Below are 23,476 nucleotides of genomic sequence, written 5' to 3'. Positions count from 1 at the left end.
CGACATGCAACATGAACGGGATGTTAAAGCCCTGAACACTGAAACGAAGTAAGAGTGTTGACATGAGCCTGGCGATAAATGAAACGAGAGCAGGTGAAAGAAAAGAGAGGGGGAAGTGTGAAAAGTGTGGAGGATGAGAAGTGGGAGAGATGGGGAATCAGGCACTTGACATCCGATGGATGGATGGATGGATGGATGGACGGATGGATGTGCATGCACTTGTGTCCCAGCAATCTCTTTCTCTTACACACAGGGGGAAATGCACAGGCAGTGTTTGGAATGGAATTCTAAGGTACTGCATACTGCACACTATACTGAATATTGCTAATTGTGTTTAAAAAATAGTATGTGGACATTATGCAATTCTAATCAAACCAATGGTGTTTATTATATCACACTTGAAGAAAATTATAATTTTAACATTCCAGTTTATTTCAAAGCATTTTGTAGTGGATTTTATCAGCCAATAACCTGATCTGTAAATCCCATGGATACTTTTGAATGACTGTCTGAATGGTGTAGTTAACTGAACTATGCTAACTAGCCAAATCTATGTTGCACAATGTAGTATAAAAGTACTTTTTAAGGAACATTAGTGTACTTGATGGCCATATTTACGATGCAGCTACATTAGGCATGCATGCATCACCTCTTATGTATCTGAAAGGAGAAATACTGAAATCTCAGACCAAGCTCATTTAAATGGCATATTTCAAATAAGCAATAAATTCTGGCTTGTCAGATAAATGCTGAAATAGCATTAAAAAGGCATTAAAACCATAAGCAATAAAATAAATGCAAGCCAGTAGCATCAAATAGTGTGCTTGGCATAATTATGTAGATGTTTCTTGACTTTTTACTATAGTATTGTGTCCAGAAAAACTAGTACCATTACAATGTACTTCAAAAAAAAGCATTATAATACCATGGTGCTTTTAGTGAAGAAGATTGTGTGCTTTTTATAATTATTTTCCAATGTTGGAAAGATTGCAAACATGGCATAATTAATTGTATGTTTCTCCAAGATATTATGATTTTACCATGGTATCATATCCAAAACAACATAGTATTACCATAGTACCATGTTCAGAAAAAAAAAAACATGATAATAACAAAACATTAAACCTAAAAGGGCATAATATATTTTTTACATATTACTGAAAGACACTTCAAAGAATACCATAGTATTACCATGCTACTTGTAAACATAATAACCAGTGTAATGCTTTGGTCCAGTGTCTAATGTTGGGAAGATGGAATAGATTTTATCCAAAACATAAACTCTGAACTTAATCTCAGATGAGGAACTATAGTTTGACTAGACAAAACAATGACCTGACAACAAGGAAAAATGTCCAGCATGAGGACTTAAATGCAAGACTGTGTTAATCACATAACATAATCAATGACAAGACAGAACTGCTAAACAAGATAACAAGACAAATGGACACGAACCAGTGAGAGAACAGAACTAATAATGAAAAATGCAATGAAAACAAGGCATAAGAAACAAGCTGGAGTTCACATGACATGGATCAGGAAACATAACTGATACCAAACTAAAAGAAAGGACATAAAAGACTTGATAGACCTGAACTGAAACACGAAACATTAACAAAAACCTTAGACAGACATGGCATAAATAGCTTTAAGAAAGTGTATTTTTCAGGTCGGTACCACCAATGCGCATGTGTAGTCCTGAGTGTATGCGAGTCTCAGGTTTCTATGGGAACCAAAGCTTCTAATGGCAGTGACTCTTTTATTTAGAAGGCAGGACTGGAGCCGTCATATTGCGCATTGCGGTTTCTCCTATTCATTAACTTTGTCACATGACCTCATTACATGCATGTTTGATCCTCTTGGGATGTTCCTGCTTATGAGTTTGAAAGTCATAATTATGGTGTAATAGTGTTCTTTTTTTTTAAATGAATGCATTGGCCAGTTTTAAAATTCAAAATTTTACTATTGAAAAAAACTATTTAAAGAAAAAAAGAAAATGCACATTAAGTGTGTAACTGATGCATTGTCAGTGTATTTAACATTCTTTTTCTGCCACAGAAAATGATGGGAAATATTTTGTCAAACAAACCTGTTGCTTCAGATCTCACAAAATGTGTACAAATGAAAATTGTACAAAAATATTCACAGTTAGGCCCATTTATTCATAAACAATATCAATTTGTTTCCACCATTATTTTCAAATTTACATTCGCCAACTTAGAAATGTAGACTCTCTTGCTGGTAATCACAAAATGTAGCGGTTTCCATTTGCAGTAAATTAGCATATGACAGTAAGTGGAGTCAAGTTTCAGATTTTTGCATTTTTAATATAATTTTCTATAAAGTCGTTTTAACTCTTGGCAGTCTGTTCTAATAGTGAGGCCAGAAAAAGATGTAAAGCATTTCAGCTGATAATAGTAGCTTGATTTGCTACACTGGAAATGGAAGGTCAAGTACACTGTATTGTGGGATATAGTGCTCAGTGCATTGCGTACTGCAGTACTCGTTGGTATACTGCACATTTTTGGAAATGTCGTAGTTCATCCAGGTAGTTCATGCATACAGAAGAGTTGCATGCTGCAGTGTACACCCTGCATACTGCAGAAATATTAAGACTTGTACTGTAATATGAAGTATGTAGTATGCTATTCCAAAAGTAGATAGTGTCACACATTTCAGTTCTGCTTTCAAGCATGTGAGAATGCTGTTATTAAGGACTAAAGTGCTGCCCATCTAACCAGATACTGAGCTAATCAACTTCATCGCCCACCTGAATGATCCAATGGAGAGAGAGCGAGAGAGAGGCAATCTCGCATCAAATGCGGTGATACAGGACTGCAGGAAAATGATGAAAACTGTTTCCTCCCACACAGATGCACAAACACACACAAGACACACACACACACATATGTTACAGGTCACTAGAGACGTTAACTTGAGCACACACACACACTGATACATACAGATGTGTGTAATGGAGAACGCTCACACGCTTGACCACCTTCACACACCACAATCTGTGTCTCACACACACGCATCATGGAAAACAAAATGCAGTCATCTGTGCCTTGGGTGGGACTTCCAGCTAAAATCCCATTCACCCCCTAGTCTGTCATTCATTACTTTCTATAAGCCATATCTTCCTTTAAAGGAATAGTACAATTCTGACATTGTTTATTTATTTTCAAACCTGTATGCTATGGCTGCATAATTCATTGAAATAAAACAAAAATCATGACCCAGAAATTGCCCAGTGCACCTGCACCAGCTGTTGTCAACAAAAGAAAACCTTTGAGGGCTTCCACCAAAATAAAATAGAAAATAAATAAATTACGATATACATAAATATTAGTATTGTCATTTGTAATGTAAAATAAAATTATTATAGTATGTTTTAAATACTTTTTTTTTTTATTTGTCAGTGAAATTACCATATTTGTAATACTATAATATTAAAAATATTTATATTCTAAAATGTTTAATATTAATTATAAAGCAGCATGAGAATATCTCCTTTTGTGTTTGACGAAGAAAATATAACACAACATACAGGTTTGTCTCAACATGAGGGTGAGTAAATAACGCCAGATTGTTCATTTTTGGCAGAACTGCTGCTTTAAACTGACACTAGACCTGGATGAGAATGCAGCAGGGTGACTGCCAGGAAATTGTAGGATATTCGAAATCATTAGTGCACAACACAGGATGTGGACCAGGGTAAAAATAACATGCCGCCACATACGCAGATCTGGTTCAAAAACAGACTAAAGGTGAAACTAGGAGGAAGAGTGGAAGAGGAAAAGAGAAAGAATGAGTGAGACTAAATTTAGCCTCTTTAACATAAATACTTTGAGTGTGAGTTTGGAGCACAGAGGACACAGTGGATAGCGCAGAGCTGAGACCTAATGAGGCCACGCGAAAGCAGGAACGCTTCTGTGATCCAGAAATCCAGTAGAACGGATCTTTATCCTGTATTTACTGCTGCCTGAGTGGATGACTTCATCATTTCTAGCCTGTCAGTCAACCCAGCTCACTCTGCTGATTGGTTCATTGGTGTTTTTGTCATCTTAAATCCCGCCTCCTGCTTTTATGCACATGCAGATGGCCCCTTCATGTGTGAAGCATGCATTAATTGTGCAACATCAAACGGCGCTTGTAAAAATCCCTCCGTCAAAGGCACATGATGTTGTAACCTTCTCCAGATCTGGGTCAGGCGCGTCTCTCCCTCTTATCCATCCCTTTAGTCAATTTTCTCCATTCTCATTCCGACAGTACATTTTCTTTCTCTTTGTCTCATCTCTATACAGAATTCTGGGTTGTCAAAGGATGTGGCAGCTGTATTTTTGAACAATTTTGTAGTAACAATACAACGCTTCTGTCTGACACACAGCAAAATGTGTGTTCCATCGCTATTAGGTCTCGGGCTGAAACAGAGCCATCCTATAGTTGTGTGATCACAGGATGATGTATTTCAGATTGTCAACAGTTTAATTACAGGATGTTGCAGCTTGCACACTGGAAGCGCTTCTGGAATGGCACCGTGGGTGTCTGATGGTCTTCGCTTGCTGCAGTTACAGCCACTTCAGATTGCACAAGTTTGTTGTCCGAAATTACAAATCTCAGAAATTCTTTGTCCTACTTCCTCCCCACCTAAGCTAGAAATTAGCTTCCCACTGACAACATCTTCAGCAGCAGTGTTGTATTGTACAATGGGTTCTCTAATAATCCAGTATGGCTTCAGTACAACCTCATTACAGGAAACTTCTGCTTCTGCATAAGTTAATGTGCCTGAATCATACCTCATGTACCTGTGAATGAGTAGTCCAAAGGCTGAATTTATCATTTAAGTGAGTTTTCTCTATCCAATGAAATCAAAATCACATAAATTTTTAAATGCAGTGTGCTTCATGTGGGAAGTCGTGGCCTAGTGGTTATAGAGTTAGACTCCTAACCCTAGGGTTGTGGGTTTGAGTCTCGGGCCAGCAATACCACAACTTAGGTGCCCTTGAGCAAGGCATCGCACCCCCAACTGCTCCCCAGGTGCCGCAGCATAGACAAAGAGTTTGTAGCTTACTTATTTTAGGGCCAAAAGGAAAGGACAAGAGCTCTGCAGGAACATGTAGAGATGTTAATAAGGGTCTCAGTCTCAGTTGGTTGTAGTTGGCCTTTGGCTCAAATGACAACGTTTACTTGATTTCAAATGTTGGATTTATTATTATTATTTTTTTTTAAGCTGCCTTGCATCTTTGGTTCCCCATACTATTGAAAGCACACAAGCAAATCAGAGGCTAACCAGCGGCACAATGAGAAGAAAACATAACAGAGCAAAGTACATAATATTACAGTAATAACACCTTCCATTCTTACTTTGTCTTCATATAGTGTAATGGAATGTGCTGTCTGCGTGAACAGGGTGTGTGGAGGTATGCAGATGCATATGTTGATAGCATAGACTGTAAAAAAATATGGACGTAGTGTCCGTGACGTCACCCATAGACTCCTCATTAGTTTTGAACCCTAAAGTGTGCAGAGCAGGCCGTCGCCATCTTGGCAGCGCGTCACCGCGCGACTCTACCGGATAAACGAAAATGGGCAAAAAGGCGGGAGCTGATTGCTGAAGCCACGCCCACCTAGTGCGACGGCATTGTCAGCAGCGGCAATCCACCTGTCACTCAAGTGGCCACGCCCTTAATTATGCAGAACTTTAAGTCTTAATATAATTTAAACGGATGAGTTTTAAAAAAATTCACCCCCCTCACAGTTGTCATGAAGGGCAAAATTAACAATATAGACCAAAATCATTTTTCAGTTTTAGTCACTTCCTTATTGGCCTCACGAGAGAGAGCGGGAGGTTGCCGCTCGGTTGATAGGCAGGTAGGACAGCTATTGTATCCCTTGGACAGACAAACAACTTATGGTCCTACACCTTCAACAGATGATATAAATACATTTAGACCACTTAACATTTTGATTGCTATCAGGATGTGAATAGAATTTAACAAAAAATGTGTTTTAACCAAATCACCTACCCTGCCTTTAAAAGAGAAAAACCAATTGTAAAAGAAGACAGCTTACACAAATGTCTGCTATAGCACTCCTAGTGGCAACACTGAGAATACACCATTCACTTGAGTTGTGAATTACACACTGACACATGTGAAATTAAGCTTAGTGTAGCCAGAAGTGTCTGTATTCATGTACATTAGAGTATGTTTCAACTAGTGCTGCCAGAATTAGTGTGTTAATGCAGGAAGTTTAACAGTGTTGAAAATATTTAATGCAGTTAACGCAGGGTTGGAGCTAGAGTTGGCCAGTTCACTCAAAACTGCTGCTTCTTTCTTTTTTTCCCTGTCAACAATTGGATTTATTTAAATGCGGAACATCTTTATGACCATATTAAACAGGTCATATTTAGATGCACACTCCACTTTGTCTCAGTGCCAGGCATTAGTCAAATGGTACAGGTGATGAGGAGCTTCAAGACAGCAACAGTGAATTGCAGTGAGATGAGATGCTGTCCAGCCATATGTCAGTAAAAACTAATTTTCCTGTGCAATCAGCCATTATACTGTGCTCGTAGCATGTGCTCTTCAATTGCATACAAAAATCCGGTGGTGTGTGCTGTAGCCTGTATCATTTCATATTAACGTGTGAATGAAACTATGAGCATACATGTCAGATCCACATCACATCACAGCAGAGGCAGGTGTTAAAGTAATAGCAGCCAAATAACCTTATTACAGAGCCCCACACATGGCATGCAGGAGAAAAATAGGAGGCTAAAAGTCTCCTCAATTTAAAAATTGTGCGCACAATTTACTAATTCGTTCCCTCGATTGGCTAAATCCTGCACATGATTTTATAAATCGAAAGAACGAATTAGTAAAATGTGCAGATGATTTAGCAAATCAAGGGAACAAAATTAGTAAATTGTGCACACAATATATTTATTTTTTTCTTACATCTGCTGGCTCTGTACTTTAAGACCCAGCTGCTGCTGTGATGTCTGTTATTCAAAGAAAAGATAAAAGAGGAAAGCAGTAAGTTTTGTAGCTTTAAGGATTCATCTATATTCAGTTTAGAATTTAGTATTTGATAACTTTATTCAATTTCTGTATATTTCTTGCTGAGGGGTACAGGTCGATATTTATTATAATGGTTTTATGTGAAGATTGTTTTAAGTTCACTTAAATTAGATTTTTTTTTTTATCTAATAAATGTTGAAGTTGATAGCTCTTGTAATGTTGAATGGCTAGTCAGTGGTTAAATATTGGGATAAAAAGAACCATTTTCTAGAGACATGGAAAAGTAGTATTAGTATCAGTGTCACTCACCTTCAATCATTAAAAAGGTGCCATTAAATAAATATAAAAAATAAACTGAATTTACGTTTTTTTTTCTACATCATTAAAAATTATTGGTACTAGTGTACCCATAGTTTCTCCTCCACAGCAGGGGTCGAAGACTCCAGAATCAAAGGCAAACCTTTGCGAGTGTTTCCTGTAAGTGGGGGTCAGGATGGGGCGAGGGCATGAGTGAATGGTCAGGAAGGAGAGGGAAGGAAAGACTGAGATAGAGAGAGTGAGAGAGGCTCTAGCACAGCTGTGACCTGAATGAGTCCCTCCCATCGTACCTCTAGGGTCCGGGAACAAGCGCGAGCCAGTCAGCGGCCTACTTTCCCAAAGTATGATTCTAGGCCGTTATCTGTGTTACCACTGGTGGGGCTCCAGTGGGCCCAACGGATCCACAGAACAATCCTTTTCATTGCCCTGAACACATGAAGGAGGGCCAGCCGTTTGGAAGTGTTACTCTGAGAGGAACGTATCTTACAGGAGGGAGTCAAGGTGAGGTCGACTACTGAGATCAGGACAGGAGGATAGAGAAAGAGACAGAAAAAATAGCAGAGAAATAAAAGGAGAGAGATTATCACCCAACTACTGCACATTGTGATTAGACTGCTGTTCACTGATATTATTTTATATAATGCAAATAAATTTATTCATGCATACAAGTTTGACCCGAGTCTATAAATACATACTTTGTTCTTTGAAACACACAAAATGTTTTGAAAATAAATTGGATCTCAACAACAGTGTATACAATATATGTATATTTTTGTAATTACCTTTGTGTTCCACAAATGAAAGAAAGTCATTTGGAATGACATGAGGTTAAAGCGTTAGTTCACCCAAAAATGAAAATGATGTAATTATTAACTCACCCTCATGTCGTTCCAAACCCGTAAGACCTCCGTTCATCTTCAGGACGCAGTTTAAAGGGGGGGTGAAATGCTATTTCATGCATACTGAGTTTTTTACACTGTTAAAGAGTTGGATTCCCATGCTAAACATGGACAAAGTTTCAAAAATTAAGTTGTACGTTTGAAGGAGTATTTCTGTTCCAAAAATACTCCTTCCGGTTTGTCACAAGTTTCGGAAAGTTTTTTCGAGTATGGCTCTGTGTGACGTTAGATGGAGCGGAATTTCCTTATTTGGGTCCTAAGGGCACTTCTGCCGGAAGAGCGCGCGCTCCCGTATAGTAGAGCACAGACATTCACTGATCAGAGCGAGAGCGTCGTGAAATGTCACAAAAGGAGTGTGTTTTTGGTTGCCAGGGCAAGACAACCCTGCACAGATTTCCTAAAGAGAAACAGCATTAAGGGACCAGTGGGTGGAGTTTATTTTTACAGAGCATCAACAGAGTTGTGCAAGTGTTTGTGTTTGTTCCCTGCATTTCGAAGATGCTTGTTTTACAAACAAGGCCCAGTTTGACAAAGTGGAACTTTTCCAAAACCGCTAAGCAAATATATACAGTTTCAGTACATACCACATAGAGACGCTGTTGTTGCTGCTGCTCTTGTTAAATTTCAGCCTTTGGATCTGATTCTGGATCATAAATATACGCTGAATCTGACTGTTAGCCATGGTTTGTTTTGGTTGGTTTTGTCCTCACGTAATGTCACAGCTTCCAAACGCTCTCAACGCAAAAGCCTACTGGCGCTCGTGATTCTTTAGCTCCGCCCACACCTCACGCCTCCAGCCGCTCGTGTTTTTCTGTGAAATTGGTACAGACTATCTTTCTCTTATGAATATAATAAAACTAAAGACTTTTTGGAGTTATGAAGGATGCAGTACTACTCTATAGGTACTCAAGATTAACAGGATATTGAGTGAAAACGAGCATTTCACCCCCCCTTTAAGATATTTTAGATTTAGTCCGAGAGCTCTCAGTCCCTCCATTGAAGCTGTGTGAACGGTATACTGTCCATGTCCAGAATGTAAAGAAAAACATCTTTAAAGTAGTCCATGTGACATCAGAGGGTCAGTTAAAATTTGTTGAAGCATCGAAAATACATTTTCGTCTAAAAATAGCAAAGCAGTTTGTCATATCCGGTTCATGAACTAATCATTTGATGTAACCGGATCTTCTTGAACCAGTTCACCAAATCGACCTGAATCGTTTCAAACGGTTTGCGTCTCCAATACACATTAATCCACAAATGACTTAAGCTGTTAACTTTTTTAATGTGGCTGACACTCCCTCTGAGTTCAAACAAACCAATATCCCGGAGTAATTCATTTACTCGAACAGTACACTGACTGAACTGCTGTGAATAGAGAACTGAAGATGAACACTGATAATGACTCGTTCACTCAGTTGTGAAATATTAACATTTTTATGTCACAATATTGTTAATATATTGTCAAATGTAATTTAATCCTGTATTGCAAAGTTGAATTTTCAGGAGCCATCACTCCAGTCAGTGTCACAAAAAACAGCATTTATTTGAAAAAGTAAAAACATTTATAATGCTGCAAAAGATTTCTGTCACTGTTGATCCATTTAATACATCCTTGCTGAACAAGAGTATGAATTTCATAAAAAATAAAAAATAAATCCTACTGAATCCAAAATATCAAACAATAGTCAATCAGTTTAACTATCGACACGTTCCACTAAGGCTTGACAACCACAATTCTAATCCAGATTAATTTAGAAAAGAATATTTTCTGTTATTATCAAAGCAGTTATATCTATACAAATTAAAACAGGATGCAGGAACAACAGCAGCAACTCGATAAAAATAAAATAATAATAATAACAAAAATAAAATACATTTTGGTTTCCAGATGAAAATTGTGCTGACAGGATGAAAAATGGTAAACAGCAAACACAATCAAAGAGTTACATCTTCCGCATAAAACTGGGAGTACCAAGTGGCACTGTCTATAATGCACAAACTATTTCTACCGTTTGACAGATTTAACGTTTTTCAAGTTTTTGATCTCCATTTCCTTTAGCAAAATAGTTAGATGAATTTTTAATTAAGCTTCAGACAACAATAGCTCAAATTGAACCATATGGTGCTTTTCTTTTCTTTCTTTTCTTTTTAAAAGCTTTACAGCCGCTGTTGATTGTATGTTTTCATTGTATAGAAAAGAGCAACATAAACACTCAACAAAATGTCTCCTTCTCTATTCAGTGGAAGAAAGAAAGTCATACAGGAAAGTGAGTAAGTCATGACAGTTTGGTTGTGCAAAGATATGAAATTCTGCAAAGTATCGGTCAGAAATTAGATGTGAACAGTCAGAGGTTTTTTCATTTTTCAATTTTTGTGGATGCGTTTGAGGCTTTTGTGAGTGCATTTGAGTGAGAGAGAGGGATCAGAGTGTTTGTGTGAGTGTGTTTGGTCTGCTGCTTGTTTTTCAGTCTCTAGTAGATGCAGAAGGAGTCTCAGCATCTGTCTCAGCAGCTGGAGGGTGTCTCACACGCACACACACACACACACACACGCTCTCAAACGTAGGTCAGTTATCCTGACCTCACACTGCCGCTGCTTGTCCTGCCTTGACCTGCTCTATCACACACACACACAAACACACATGCAGAAAGCGTACAGGCTGTGAAAGGGCTAAGGAAGTTCGACAGAGAGAAGAAGAAAAAAAAGCGCAGCGAGTATTCATGAAATGCTGATATTACATTTCCATGCCAGAGGTCAAAAGGTCAACACCACTGTTGACACAGAGCAGATGGCAGCTCCGTATTGGCATTGCTGATCAAAATATGCAAAACTTGTGTATGTGGTATAGCTGACATGAAATATGTTTCATATTTTAGGCAGTGTTTTGCTTACTTTTATAATAATTTTATAATTAATTATTTTTTTTACTAATTGTTTTGCTTGGTTTATCTTTATATAACTTTTTTGACTAGTTTTCCACTAGTTGGAATATTAGATTTTTATAATTTTTTTTTAATTTCAGAACTTTTTACAATAAACTGCTAAAAACAATAATAGTGAAAGTGTATAACCTTAAAGTCCAACTTTATATATTTTTAAACGTTTAAAAAGAATTTACGTTTTATATTCTGCACATTAGGATGTTTGGATTTGACTAAATTCAGCATTTAATATGGTTGACTTTAAACTGTGTTAAATATTATAATAAAGAATTTTAATATAATCTATTTATAATTTATTGTCCAGCTTTTAATTCAAATTTAAAATGCTAAAGTTAATACTTAAAATCGTTAATGGATTAATAGTCATTAATAGAATTAAGTCATTTTAATTCTATACATTATAATGATGTGATGCCAAAACAGCACTAAATTCAGCTTTTAAAGTGGTTGATATAAAATGTGTGTTTTGATTTTAAATAAAAAGTGTATCACAAATGTTAATTCTATACATAGTGACAGGTTCATAGACACATGTCAGGTATACTCGTGTGTTTATTTTTTAGGCTTGTGCTGTATTTCTGCAACACTCATGTTTATATTTAGCTCACATTGTTTTGTGCGGGTTCGTTCCGCTCTCTGATTAATGATTCATGGAGTTTCAATTCATTGTTGTGGTTCATAATCCAACATGTTTATTTACATTTAAATGCCTGTGAAAAGAAGCACCACACGTGTGTTTATTGACATGAGAGGGTGTGTGAAGCCCGTCGCTCTATGACTGTGTACGAGAATAATAATTATGCTCATGTTCAGAAAGAGGACAGCATACAGTATGTGCTTATTCAGAAGGAACATATGCAAATATCTGTACTGTAAAATTGTGTGTTTGTTTTCGCTAGTGTTTTAGGTAACCAAAAGAAAAAGGTTATTGCTCAGAGATCACTTAATCTCATATGATAATTTCTTTCAAGTTTTAAGATGTTTTTTCTGTAAAAAATCAAAATCAACACAAATAGGACAATTGGCTTGGGGTAAGATTACTGGGTTTAAATTATTGAGAATAGCAGCAGAATTTGAAGAGAAACATCATGCGAGTTGATATTGAATCTCCTTTGATTGCAGACTTTAGGGTCTGCAATAAGTTTGAGACATTGTTGAGATCTCTTGAATCTTTAAAGGAAACGAGAGATTACTGAGGTCTTTTTATTTTCCTATTTTCGAGTCTTTTTGAAAAATATGTGCAAATGCATGCACAAAATAATTGCATGCACATGTCTGGCTTTGCACGAGTCATGCATATTTCTTTTTTCGTGAGCATGTGTGTGTGAGTGTGCATTTATTATGTGCAAGTGAATGTTTGTGAAGTTGGCAGTGTGTGTTTGTGTGTGAGTTCAGTGCATTTGCCTGAGGAGTCAGTGTTATGTAAGTTATCTTTGCAGCATACTGCACTTCAATAATATACCCAAACTGCTAAATAAAGACACGCACACATTCACTGTAGAGCTTGTCCTAACAAACTGAGCCTAGTAAAATGCCATAGTGTTCTTATCAGCAGGAAAGAAAAATCACACATGACATCTCTTTGATATCTCAAGTGTTTCTCCTAGACTGGAGAGATGCAGACTTTCCTGCTTCTCAGTTTCTTCTGAGTAAAAGACCCTAATATCTCCTCTGAGGGTTTTAGAAGACATCTTAACTGTTTCTCAGACTATGCTAATATTTGAGCAGAATCAGGCTCAGATGCGAACTCAGAGAAAGTCATACTCAAAGGTTGCCCTTTCATAGTACTTAAAGGAGACCTAATATGCCCCTTTTTTAGTTTTCAGTTTCAGCTCAAAATACCTCACAAATCTATTATTAAATTTATTATATCATTTTTAAAAATGCCTGTTTTGAGTGGAAGCAGAAACACACTGTTTTTGTGCATGTCTCTTTAAATGCAAATGAGCTGCTGCTCCCCACCCCTTTTTCTAGAGTAGGGCTGTCTTTACAGCTCTTACCTCAGATACTCTGACATAAAACATCTGTTTGGTTCTGATTATCATGTCTGCCATGCTGAAATGCATTTTAAACCATATTAGTTGAAACTTCTGATATACGGTTTTCTGAGTGCACACATCTGAAGCACGCGTACTTGTTTTTTCACAAGCTTACGGAGAAAGGATCACCACAAATTTACTAGGTTGTTCTTTTTCACAATTCCTGGTAAATGCACTAAGGACCCACTTATATAGCATTTAAACATGGAAAAAGTCAGATTTGCACAATATATATCACCTTTATAACTTAATGGGTCTTAGATGAATTTCATGTAAAATGCTTCAGTTCAGATATAAATCTTAACTCATTGAGACATTGCTACAATCAGTAGTCAGATATTTAAATATGAACTCAAACTTTCTCAACAAATTCACCTATTTCCATTGGTTTTTATAGCTCTATATTTTCTCTGTCAGTGTTTCTCTGTCTCATTTGAGTCTCGTTTTATTGCTTGCAAGGAATTTAAGAATCCCCTAAAACAAAGTTGACAATTTAACATGCTTGAGAACTCAATTAAGTCATCCGAGCAGCAAAAGAGAAACTTTTGGGCAATACAACTTTTCTCTGTGTATGATCTGATGTTCTGCATCATGGAAGTGACTCCATTCCTTTGTTTCTGAAATATGTAAATGTTATCTGACTGAAATTAAGTTTCTAAAAACACATTTTTTGGATGTGGAAATGGGTTAGCATGTGGGCTGCTATGACTCAGTGTGTGTGTGTGATACGCTTCACTGGTGGCATGCCAACCTCTGGCTGCTGTTGCCCGGTAACACTTTGCCACAGTTTTGCTCTCATTTCACCTTTTTACAGACTTTTTTGTCTTTTTCTCGGTGTATCTATTTTTTCCCATTTCATCATCATTTCCAGCATGTTATGTAATGCTGAAATTATAATAAACCAATATCACTGTTGTTTTACTGGGATTACTTGCCTGTCCTGACCTTTTCTCTCTTTTTAATCATCAAACTCTAGAGTTTGTGTGCGGTTTTAGAAAGTATTTATTACATACTTTCCTAAAATATACAGTATTTCCCTAAACAATTTTGTTTCTTTTTTTAAAATCTTGAAGATCTATGTCTTGTCTTGCATTGCAGCATATCTGAGCAAATTTTGAGACATTGTTGAGTTCTCTTTTGAAACTCTGGAGGAAACAAACATGAGATAATATGATCTGATTTCATCTGATTTCTGTCTGAGGAGTAAAATTTGAGAGATGAGAGGAGATTTACTTAGAGGAGTTTTTCCAAGTCTATTAAAAAAATATTTGTAAATAAATGCATAAAATCATTATATGTATGTTTGGATTTGTTTCTGAGCAAATTTGTTTGAAGTAAGTGTCTTTTATGGTAAAATCCCAGTTGAATTAGACTGTTAAAACATATGCTCAGTGTAAAAAAAAAGTGCTGTTTCTACTGCTGCCTTAAAATATTACTTAAAAATGTACTGTTATAGTAACAGCTTGGGTAGTTTACTACACGTTTTTTTTTACTTACAGTGCTCTAAAAAGTATTTTTCAAAATTTTAAATAAAGATTAATGCTTTGTTTTAAAAGAAAATACTATTTGAATCATTCTACTTCAATTTCATGTTCCATTCATTTTGTTACTTGCCATTTCTTTGTAATTATTTGTTTCAATTATTAATTGAGTTTCAAAAGTAAATTCTACACCATTTATTTTCCCAATGTATAAGTAATCCGTATAGATATTTTGGTCAGTGTGTGTTTTAATGTGTAATCAGTACAGTAACTTTTACTGGTATGCGTGTCTCAGTATGCCCAGATTTTATGATTCGATCCTTCCTTTGTTGGAATTATATTGGATTTTTTTACTTGTTTTGTTTCCTTTGTCAATTAGAATCAATAGTAGAATATGTTTTATCAATAATATTTTGCAGATTGGTGGATATTACTGAGATTTAAACAGTATAGTCAGTCTGGTCTCTCATCCTCATGTTCCTCACAAAGTCATCTGGAGGTTTTTCATTGTGTATGTTTTATGTGTTCTAGCTTCACTCAGCATTCTGGATGTGTCACTGTACAATGGATATTTTATTTATTTATTCTGTAATCGGGTTCCCTTTTGGTTATCTTGAACTCAGTTCTTTTCTCTGTCCTTCTCTTACTCTCTCTGCAGCGGTGCCATTTCCGCTGAGCCACAGGTTAAGCATGCGAGAGGTGTTCGACTGCGAGGGGAAACCACGTGTGGACCTGCTGAAGGCTCACCTCACTAAAGAGGGCCGCGTGGAGGAGCCCGTCGCTCTGCGCATCATCAACGAGGGGGCCGCCATCCTCCGCCAGGAGAAGACCATGCTGGACATAGAGGCCCCTGTCACAGGTTACTGATATAGACATCTCTGACAAGAATCAATAGACACAAACAGAAACAGTTATTGTTCCCAAACACAGCTTAATATGGGTATTACATCCTAAGTGAGATGTAAACTCACAAGTGACATATTTGGATCACTACAATCAATGCATCATACAAATAGCTCTCCACACAGGAGACTCCACTCGTAATAGATTACAATAGGCCTAGAGTTTGATGTGAGCATGACGCTAAGCTTGCAACTTGTTATTCTAATTGCAATAAAATATTGCATGCATAAGAACACAGTGTAATAGTACATTTTTATTTGTCATTATTAAATTAAATATAAAAAGCCATCTTGTATTTACTCTGAGCTAAAGACAATGCATTCAGGGATAGCCTTCACAAAGAATATGTGCGACACTGCATTAAAATTGTCCAAAATAAGGCATCCATGTATAATTATTTGATGTTATTTGATTATATTCACTGCTCTGTTAGCTCTATTGCAAAATCTACTGAGCTGATAATCCCAGAATGCATTGTGTTGCACTCTGTGAAAATTCGGCAGAGGTCCTTGAAATAAAATGTTGAATTTAATATACACATTTGATTAATTACTGAAAATATTAATATATGCAATATTTAATGTAAAGTTTACAGTTGCACTAGGTTGGTGCAATTTTAAGAAATATTTAAGTAAATATATTTATAATGATACAAAAGATTTGTATGTTAAATAAATGCTGTTCTTTTGAATTTCTTTAATGAATCTGTTTTTAACATTGATAATAAAAATGGTTCTTGAGCAGAAAATCAGCATATTAAAATGATTTCTGAAGGATCATGTGGCAGTGAAGACTGGAGTAATGATGCTGAAAATTCAGCTTTGCATCACAAGAATAAATGACATTTTTATATATATTTAAATATAAAACGAATAATTTAAATTGTAATAATATTTCACAATATTACTGTTTTTACTGTATTTTCAATCACATAAATGCAGCCTTGGTGAGCATAAGATACTTCTTTCAAAAAACATTCAAAATTCTTCCCAACCTCAAATTTTCAAACAGCATCGTGTCATATGTTTTTTTATTTATGACAACAGAAATGAACATTGCTGAATATTTACCTTTATATACCCATAATCTTGAACAAAAGGATTTATTATATTCATGTTCTAGAGAAAAATAAGAGACATTTTGTATTTTGTGATTCAATTTAGACATGTGTCAGATTATAAAAAGATACATACACAAATACATAAATATACATAATATGAATATGAAATATATCTCTAGAGACAGGGAGTTTAAGATATGCATGTGCATGTATTTATGCAATTACACTGCATACTCATTTTTTTTTTTTTTTTACCCTAATAAAGTAGAAAACTTTTGAAAAGACAGGCTGAGAAGACGTTATGGAATAAATGACATTGTTAGGAGAGGTCAGATAATGAACTGCTCCTCCTGAACTTAATTTCCCATGAGTCAAAGCGTTGTTTAACATAGACAGCAGGTCTGACGCAGAATGAAGATACCATCATTTAGCAGGAACGAGCACATTTCCCTGCTCTCGCTGTCCTCACACCTGAGACCGAACTCCTCCCTCTGTCCCAGCATGCATTTCTGAACCCTCATCAGCTGGTGGCCTGGTGAATTTCACACACAGGAGTCATTAAACATTAACTGATTTAATTCCCTGGAACCCATTACAGAGAGAGATTGTTAGCTATGTGTGCTTTCAGTCGTTCAGACCTCATGGCCTTTCACCCTTTGACCTCCCATTGGGAACACACACTCACATGTGAATAGTTCCAATTAGACGTCTTCATTAAATCTAAAACGACTCTTCAGTCGCTTACTCTTTTTCTCAAATACACACATTTCTGTCAGGATGGTGATCAGCTATACAAGATCTTACAATGGTGACAAAACAACCAGACTTTGTATATCACAGAATAATCGCAAGAGGCATTTTGATGTTCTAATATGTACTTGTGTTCTAAAAATGAGGTTTAATTATTAAAAAAATATATATATAATTTCTCCAAAATATATGTTTACATGTTCGTCACTGAAAATGTAAGCTCAAATACTTATTGTGTGGCAAATAACTGTATAACAATCAGATATTATTTATTTATTTAATATACGTTTGTGTTTAAAACCCTATTAATCCCACTGTGACCGTAAAAAAGGTTTTCATTTATAAATCTCTAAAAACCTTACTGACACATGTGTAAGTGTACTTCCTGCAAATATGAAAAAAAATAAAGGGTCTCAATTAAATATGTGCAGTTTCACGTGATTAATGCAAATCATCACATGACCAGAGCAGTTTACTTCTTGTTTGTACCTTGAGAAGATGAAGGCTGCATCAAAGCTCCAAAACTAAAGGCTAGTAAAGTGTCTTAACATAAATATATGACAAAGATGTTTGGTTCACATGATCTTTAGGGTGTCTAATATAAATATTTGCATTCAAATATATTTCATTTTGTTGAGTGCGGTTATAGAATGAGTAAATACGCTGATGGTCACAATAGTGACCAGTGGGATAACAGTGAACTTAGATATACAATATTAATCTAATTGCAGTTGCTAGTGAAAATGACAATAAAATGTTTCAGTGACAAAATATAACGCTAAATTAAAAATTCAAATGTTACAAAAAATTTACAATAATCATGTTGTAATACTCTAAGCATTAATATAAGTATGTTATATAAATATATAAATATATATATAATATATAACATAAATATAATATGTTATAGTTTACAAAAAAGAAAGAAAAAAAGTACAAAAAAGTAAAAAAAAAAAAAAAAAAAAAATATATATATATATATATATATATATATATATATATATATATATATATATATATATATATATATATATTTTTTATCTTAGTGTTCATACGAATGTTGCATAAGTATTTTATGCATAACAGTAACCGTAGAATGTGATCAAACAGTTCAAAATAGCTGGGTTAAGATATCTAACCATTTTTATGACTGTAGAAATATTTTATTTCAGTACACTCATTATCACATAAAACATAAAACACACTTTTTCACACACTTTTCCAAAATGTAAAAAAAATAATTACTGATTATTTCAAAGGGTTACTAATGAAACATCATTTGGATATTTTCATGTCTGTGAAAAAAATGGGATTAAATGGGCTAAAATTATTAGAAAATTGTATAAATTAATAAATACATCTAATCCTAAAATAATAAATATTTGTAAGGTTTCTATTCTAGTTTATTTAATGGAAACTCAACTACAGTTAAGAGGCCTCAATTAGAGTCGTTCTCTTTTTAAACCGTCACAAACAGCAATTCTGCTAAATTCTTCCTACTATTCTACCTCTATTCTTTTACTCTTTTGCAAGCACTACTGTTTCCTTCGGCTATTGGCAATCTTTTTTTGTGTTGTTGCAGTATGCGGGGATATTCACGGGCAGTTCTTCGACCTGATGAAGTTATTTGAGGTTGGCGGGTCTCCTGCGACAACGAGGTACCTGTTTCTAGGGGACTATGTGGACCGAGGGTATTTCAGTATTGAGGTGAGTACATCCTAAGGTTCTTTTCATCGCTGCTTAGGGACCCTAGTTTGTAGGACACACCACCTCTGTCTAAATATCTTGATTTGCTCTGTGAAAGCATCTTTCTTTCTGTCTGTATTCTGTTCTTCAGTGTGTCCTTTACCTCTGGTCGCTGAAAATCCTCTACCCAAAGACGCTGTTTCTGCTGCGGGGAAACCATGAATGTAGACATTTGACTGAATATTTCACTTTCAAACAAGAATGTGAGTACTGACACGAGGAAAACTCTTCCTTGTCATTCATGGTGTCTCTACACTTACATTTAAGGTGTGAAACTATTCAGTTCTTATAAACACAACATTTCCCTTCCTCTCTCCTCTGATGGAGGTCTTTTCTGGAGCAGTCTCTTGTCAGATTGAAAGAGAGATGCAGTGAGAGAAAGAGGGAGTATGATTAGCAGAAAATTAATTTGCCTGTTAATGCTAGGCCCAGGGAGCCTGTGAGTGTGATTTCCCTGATGAGGGGAGTGAGGAGGAGTGGGTGCCCTCCTTTACCATCTGCTGACTGACAGAACACACACAAACACACACACACACACACACACATTAATATGCTCAAACTTGTAAACAAATGTTTACTGTGCTTTCTAAATTGGGACACACCATACACCCAAAATTAGTTTAAAATAAAACTAAATACTACTACTTCTACTTCTGCTAATAAAGTATCATTTAAAATAATCATAAAAAAAACAATTAATGTATTATTTTATAAAATAAAATAAAAATTACATTTGTCATTATTTACTCATCATCATGTTTGCGATTGAAAGTCATTATTCAATAATTATCTTCCTCTCTACATGGAGTCTGAAGTGTCATTAGCATGATAAAAAAAAATGAATATTAAAATTATTAATTTGAATTAGGTCCAGCTGAATTAATGATATATACTGATATATATATATACACTCACCTAAAGGATTATTAGGAACACCATACTAATACTGTGTTTGACCCCCTTTTCGCCTTCAGAACTGCCTTAATTCTACGTGGCACTGATACAACAAGGTGCTGAAAGCATTCTTTAGAGATGTTGGCCCATATTGATAGGATAGCATCTTGCAGTTGATGGAGATCTGTGGGATGCACATCCAGGGCACGAAGCTCCCGTTCCACCACATCCCAAAGATGCTCTATTGGGTTGAGATTTGGTAACTGTGGGGGCCATTTTAGGACAGTTAACTCATTGTCATGTTCAAGAAACCAATTTGAAATGAGTCGAGCCTTGTGACATGGTGCATTGTCCTGCTGGAAGTAGTCATCAGAGGATGGGTACATGGTGGTCATAAAGGGATGGACATGGTCAGAAACAATGCTCAGGTAGGCCGTGGCATTTAAACGATGCCCAATTGGCACTAAGGGGCCTAAAGTGTGCCAATAAAACATTACACCACCACCAGTCTACACAGTGGCAACAAGGCATGATGGATCCATGTTCTTATTCTGTTTACACCAAATTCTGACTCTACCATCTGAATGTCTCAACAGAAATCGAGCCTTATCAGACCAGACAACATTTTTCCAGTCTTCAACTGTCCAATTTTGCTGAGCTTGTGCCAATTGTAGCCTCTTTTTCCTATTTATAGTGGAGATGAGTGGTACCCGGTGGGGTCTTCTGCTGTTTTAGCCCATCCGCCTCAAGGTTGTTCGTGTCGTGGCTTCACAAATGCTTTGCTGCATACCTCGGTTGTAACGAGTGGTTATTTCAGTCAAAGTTGCTCTTCTGTCAACTAGAATCAATCAGCCCAATCTCCTCTGACCTCTAGCATCAACAAGGCATTTTCGCCCACAGGACTGCCGCATACTGGATGTTTTTCATTTTTCACACCATTCTTTGTAAACCCTAGAAATGGTTGTGCGTGAAAATCCCAGTAACTGAGCAGATTGTGAAATACTCAGACCAACAACCATGCCACGCTCAAAATTGCTTAAATCACCTTTCTTTCTCATTCTGACATTCAGTTTGGAGTTCAGGAGATTGACTTGACGGAGGGAGAGCTGGAGAGAAAATGCAGAGTGCTGTGGTGATGTGGCTGAACAGATTGGTAGATTTGGAGCAGTGAGATTGACACAGCACAGACTGTCTCTCACACATGCACACACACGCACGCACATCTCAGGTTTAGTGTCCTCTGAAAGTGTAAATGAATGCAAGAGCTTAATGTACTAATTAGTTTCATACAGAGAAAATAAACTCTTCAGAAGAAGCTCACTTCATATCTGAGCTCTGGAATGACATTACTTCTCATCCGTATCTCTTCTGCGCTCTCTTTGTTTGTCTCTCTCTGTCTCTTGGGAGAAATCAGATGTTCCGTGCAGGTGTGTGTGATCTCTGTCTCTCTTCCTTTCAGGTAAAATCAAATACTCGGAGCAGGTGTATGACGCGTGCATGGATGCGTTTGACTGTCTGCCTCTGGCTGCTCTGATGAATCAGCAGTTTTTGTGTGTTCATGGCGGCCTGTCTCCAGAGATACACACATTAGATGACATTAAGAGGGTGAGTGTGAGTTTGTATATATTTTATGCTTGTTCTTTTGAACTTTCTACTCAAAGAATAAAAATGTGTCATGGTTTTCACAAAAATATTAAGCAGCATGACTGTTTTCAAGAAAAATAAAAAAATTTATTTTGTAGTAAATCATCATGTTAGAACCATTTCTGAATTCCTTAAGGATCATGTCACACTAAAGACTGGAGTAATGATTCTGAAAATTCACAGGAATAACAGGAATAAATTACATTTTAAAATATAATACAAAATAAAAGCTATCTTAAATTGTAATACTATTTATCAATATTTGTTTTTTTTACTGTATTTTTTAGCATAGAAATGCAGCCTTGGTGCATAAGAGACTAAACCACTAAAAATCTTACCCACCCCAAACTTTTGAACGGTTAATCCAGTTCCTGTTCCCCAGAAATTCCCTAACAAGCAGTCCTAGATTATTTCAAATGTTTTACGTGTTAAGACTGAGCTCTAACTCTTTAGCAATAAACAGGCTGTGCACAAACACAGCACATAACACTGTTTATTATTATTATTATTATTATTATTATTATTATTATTATTATTATTATTATTATTCTTGTCTTCGTTACTTTATACAGTATATTTTTATTTTTAATGCAAAAAAAGGAATGCGAATGTAAATAAATGTAAATGGAGTAAAAAAGTAGTATTAACAAATTAAAACAATATTGTGATGTAAAATAAGATAATAATACAGAAAAATATGGTTAAATATTAATAATGTTTTTAATTTCTTAGTATTATTATTAACAAATTTAAATAATATTGAATTTTAGTGATGTTGACACTGAGCATATGACTCACTGTATTAATGTAAAAACTTTTTCAGATTTTAATTGTTAACTAATATAGTGCCACTCTTTTGCATTTAGAATAAAATAATAAACATGCACTCATTGTTATGCAGTATTGATTCTCGAAACAGAGCACATTTCTTATACTACTTATACTAAACTGTCTCTCTGTTTGTCTCTCAGCTGGACAGATTCAAGGAACCGCCAGCATTTGGCCCCATGTGTGATCTACTCTGGGCCGACCCGCTGGAGGACTTCGGCAATGAAAAGAATCAAGATTACTTCGGCCACAACACGGTGCGCGGATGCTCCTACTTCTACAGGTGAACACACAGCCTCCTCCGGCATCTCAGGGATTTCTCCTAGACAGCAAACTGAGACTCTCCTGTTCTCACATTTCTCCTCAGAAAACCCCAGTAACCTGAAATCTCATTCTCAACAATGACTCTGATGATCTACATTTATTTTATCAGGCTATACTCTTAGTGTCATTTACGCATCTTTACATTACCTCTTGGGAATTTTAGGAGAGCCATCTTAAATTGTAAATCTTCTGCACTATGAACGAGCAACCACTGAGCAAACCGATGTTCCTCAGGGACCGTTTGTACAGTCAAATAAAGGTGCAGATGAAAGTCCAGCGCCTGAAGTGCTGCACGAGTTTAACTGGAATGGTAAAGCAGTCCAAACAGTGACCAACCTCAGCACAACACAGAATCCCCACAATCCCACGGGAATCTGCGCTCTGCCGTTACCATGACAACTGGCTACTACTGCCAGATCCGCTGAGATATGAAGATACAGAGATATTGTGAGAACCTGAGATAAAGACAGAAATGATGGAGCAAAAGGAAGAGAAGATAGAAAAGAGGGCCAAGCGATTAATCGAAATGAAACTGAAATCGTGATATGGCTTAGTGCGATTATCAAATCACAAAGGCTCCTATTTAATTAAACAAGTAGTAAAACATTTTGTAATGAGAAGCA

At 36.1% G+C, this 23,476-nt stretch overlaps 1 protein-coding gene across 3 annotated transcripts in view; it reads left to right on the top strand.

Annotated features, from left to right (window-relative positions):
* Positions 1-23,476, top strand: part of LOC113113737 (serine/threonine-protein phosphatase 2B catalytic subunit alpha isoform-like) — a 42,017-nt gene that overhangs the window by 4,520 nt on the left and 14,021 nt on the right. For all 3 annotated transcript variants that reach the window (XM_026280182.1, XM_026280180.1, XM_026280181.1), the window contains exons 2-6: positions 15,363-15,563; positions 19,000-19,124; positions 19,255-19,366; positions 21,517-21,662; positions 22,673-22,812. In XM_026280182.1, the coding sequence (XP_026135967.1) occupies positions 15,363-15,563; positions 19,000-19,124; positions 19,255-19,366; positions 21,517-21,662; positions 22,673-22,812 (724 nt within the window). The remainder of the gene's footprint in view (positions 1-15,362; positions 15,564-18,999; positions 19,125-19,254; positions 19,367-21,516; positions 21,663-22,672; positions 22,813-23,476) is intronic.

This window comes from Carassius auratus, chromosome 14 (assembly GCF_003368295.1).
Source record: "Carassius auratus strain Wakin chromosome 14, ASM336829v1, whole genome shotgun sequence".
In the NCBI taxonomy this organism is placed as follows: domain Eukaryota; kingdom Metazoa; phylum Chordata; class Actinopteri; order Cypriniformes; family Cyprinidae; genus Carassius; species Carassius auratus.
Note: the sequence above shows the minus strand (reverse complement) of the source record. Positions and strands in the feature narration are given on the sequence as shown.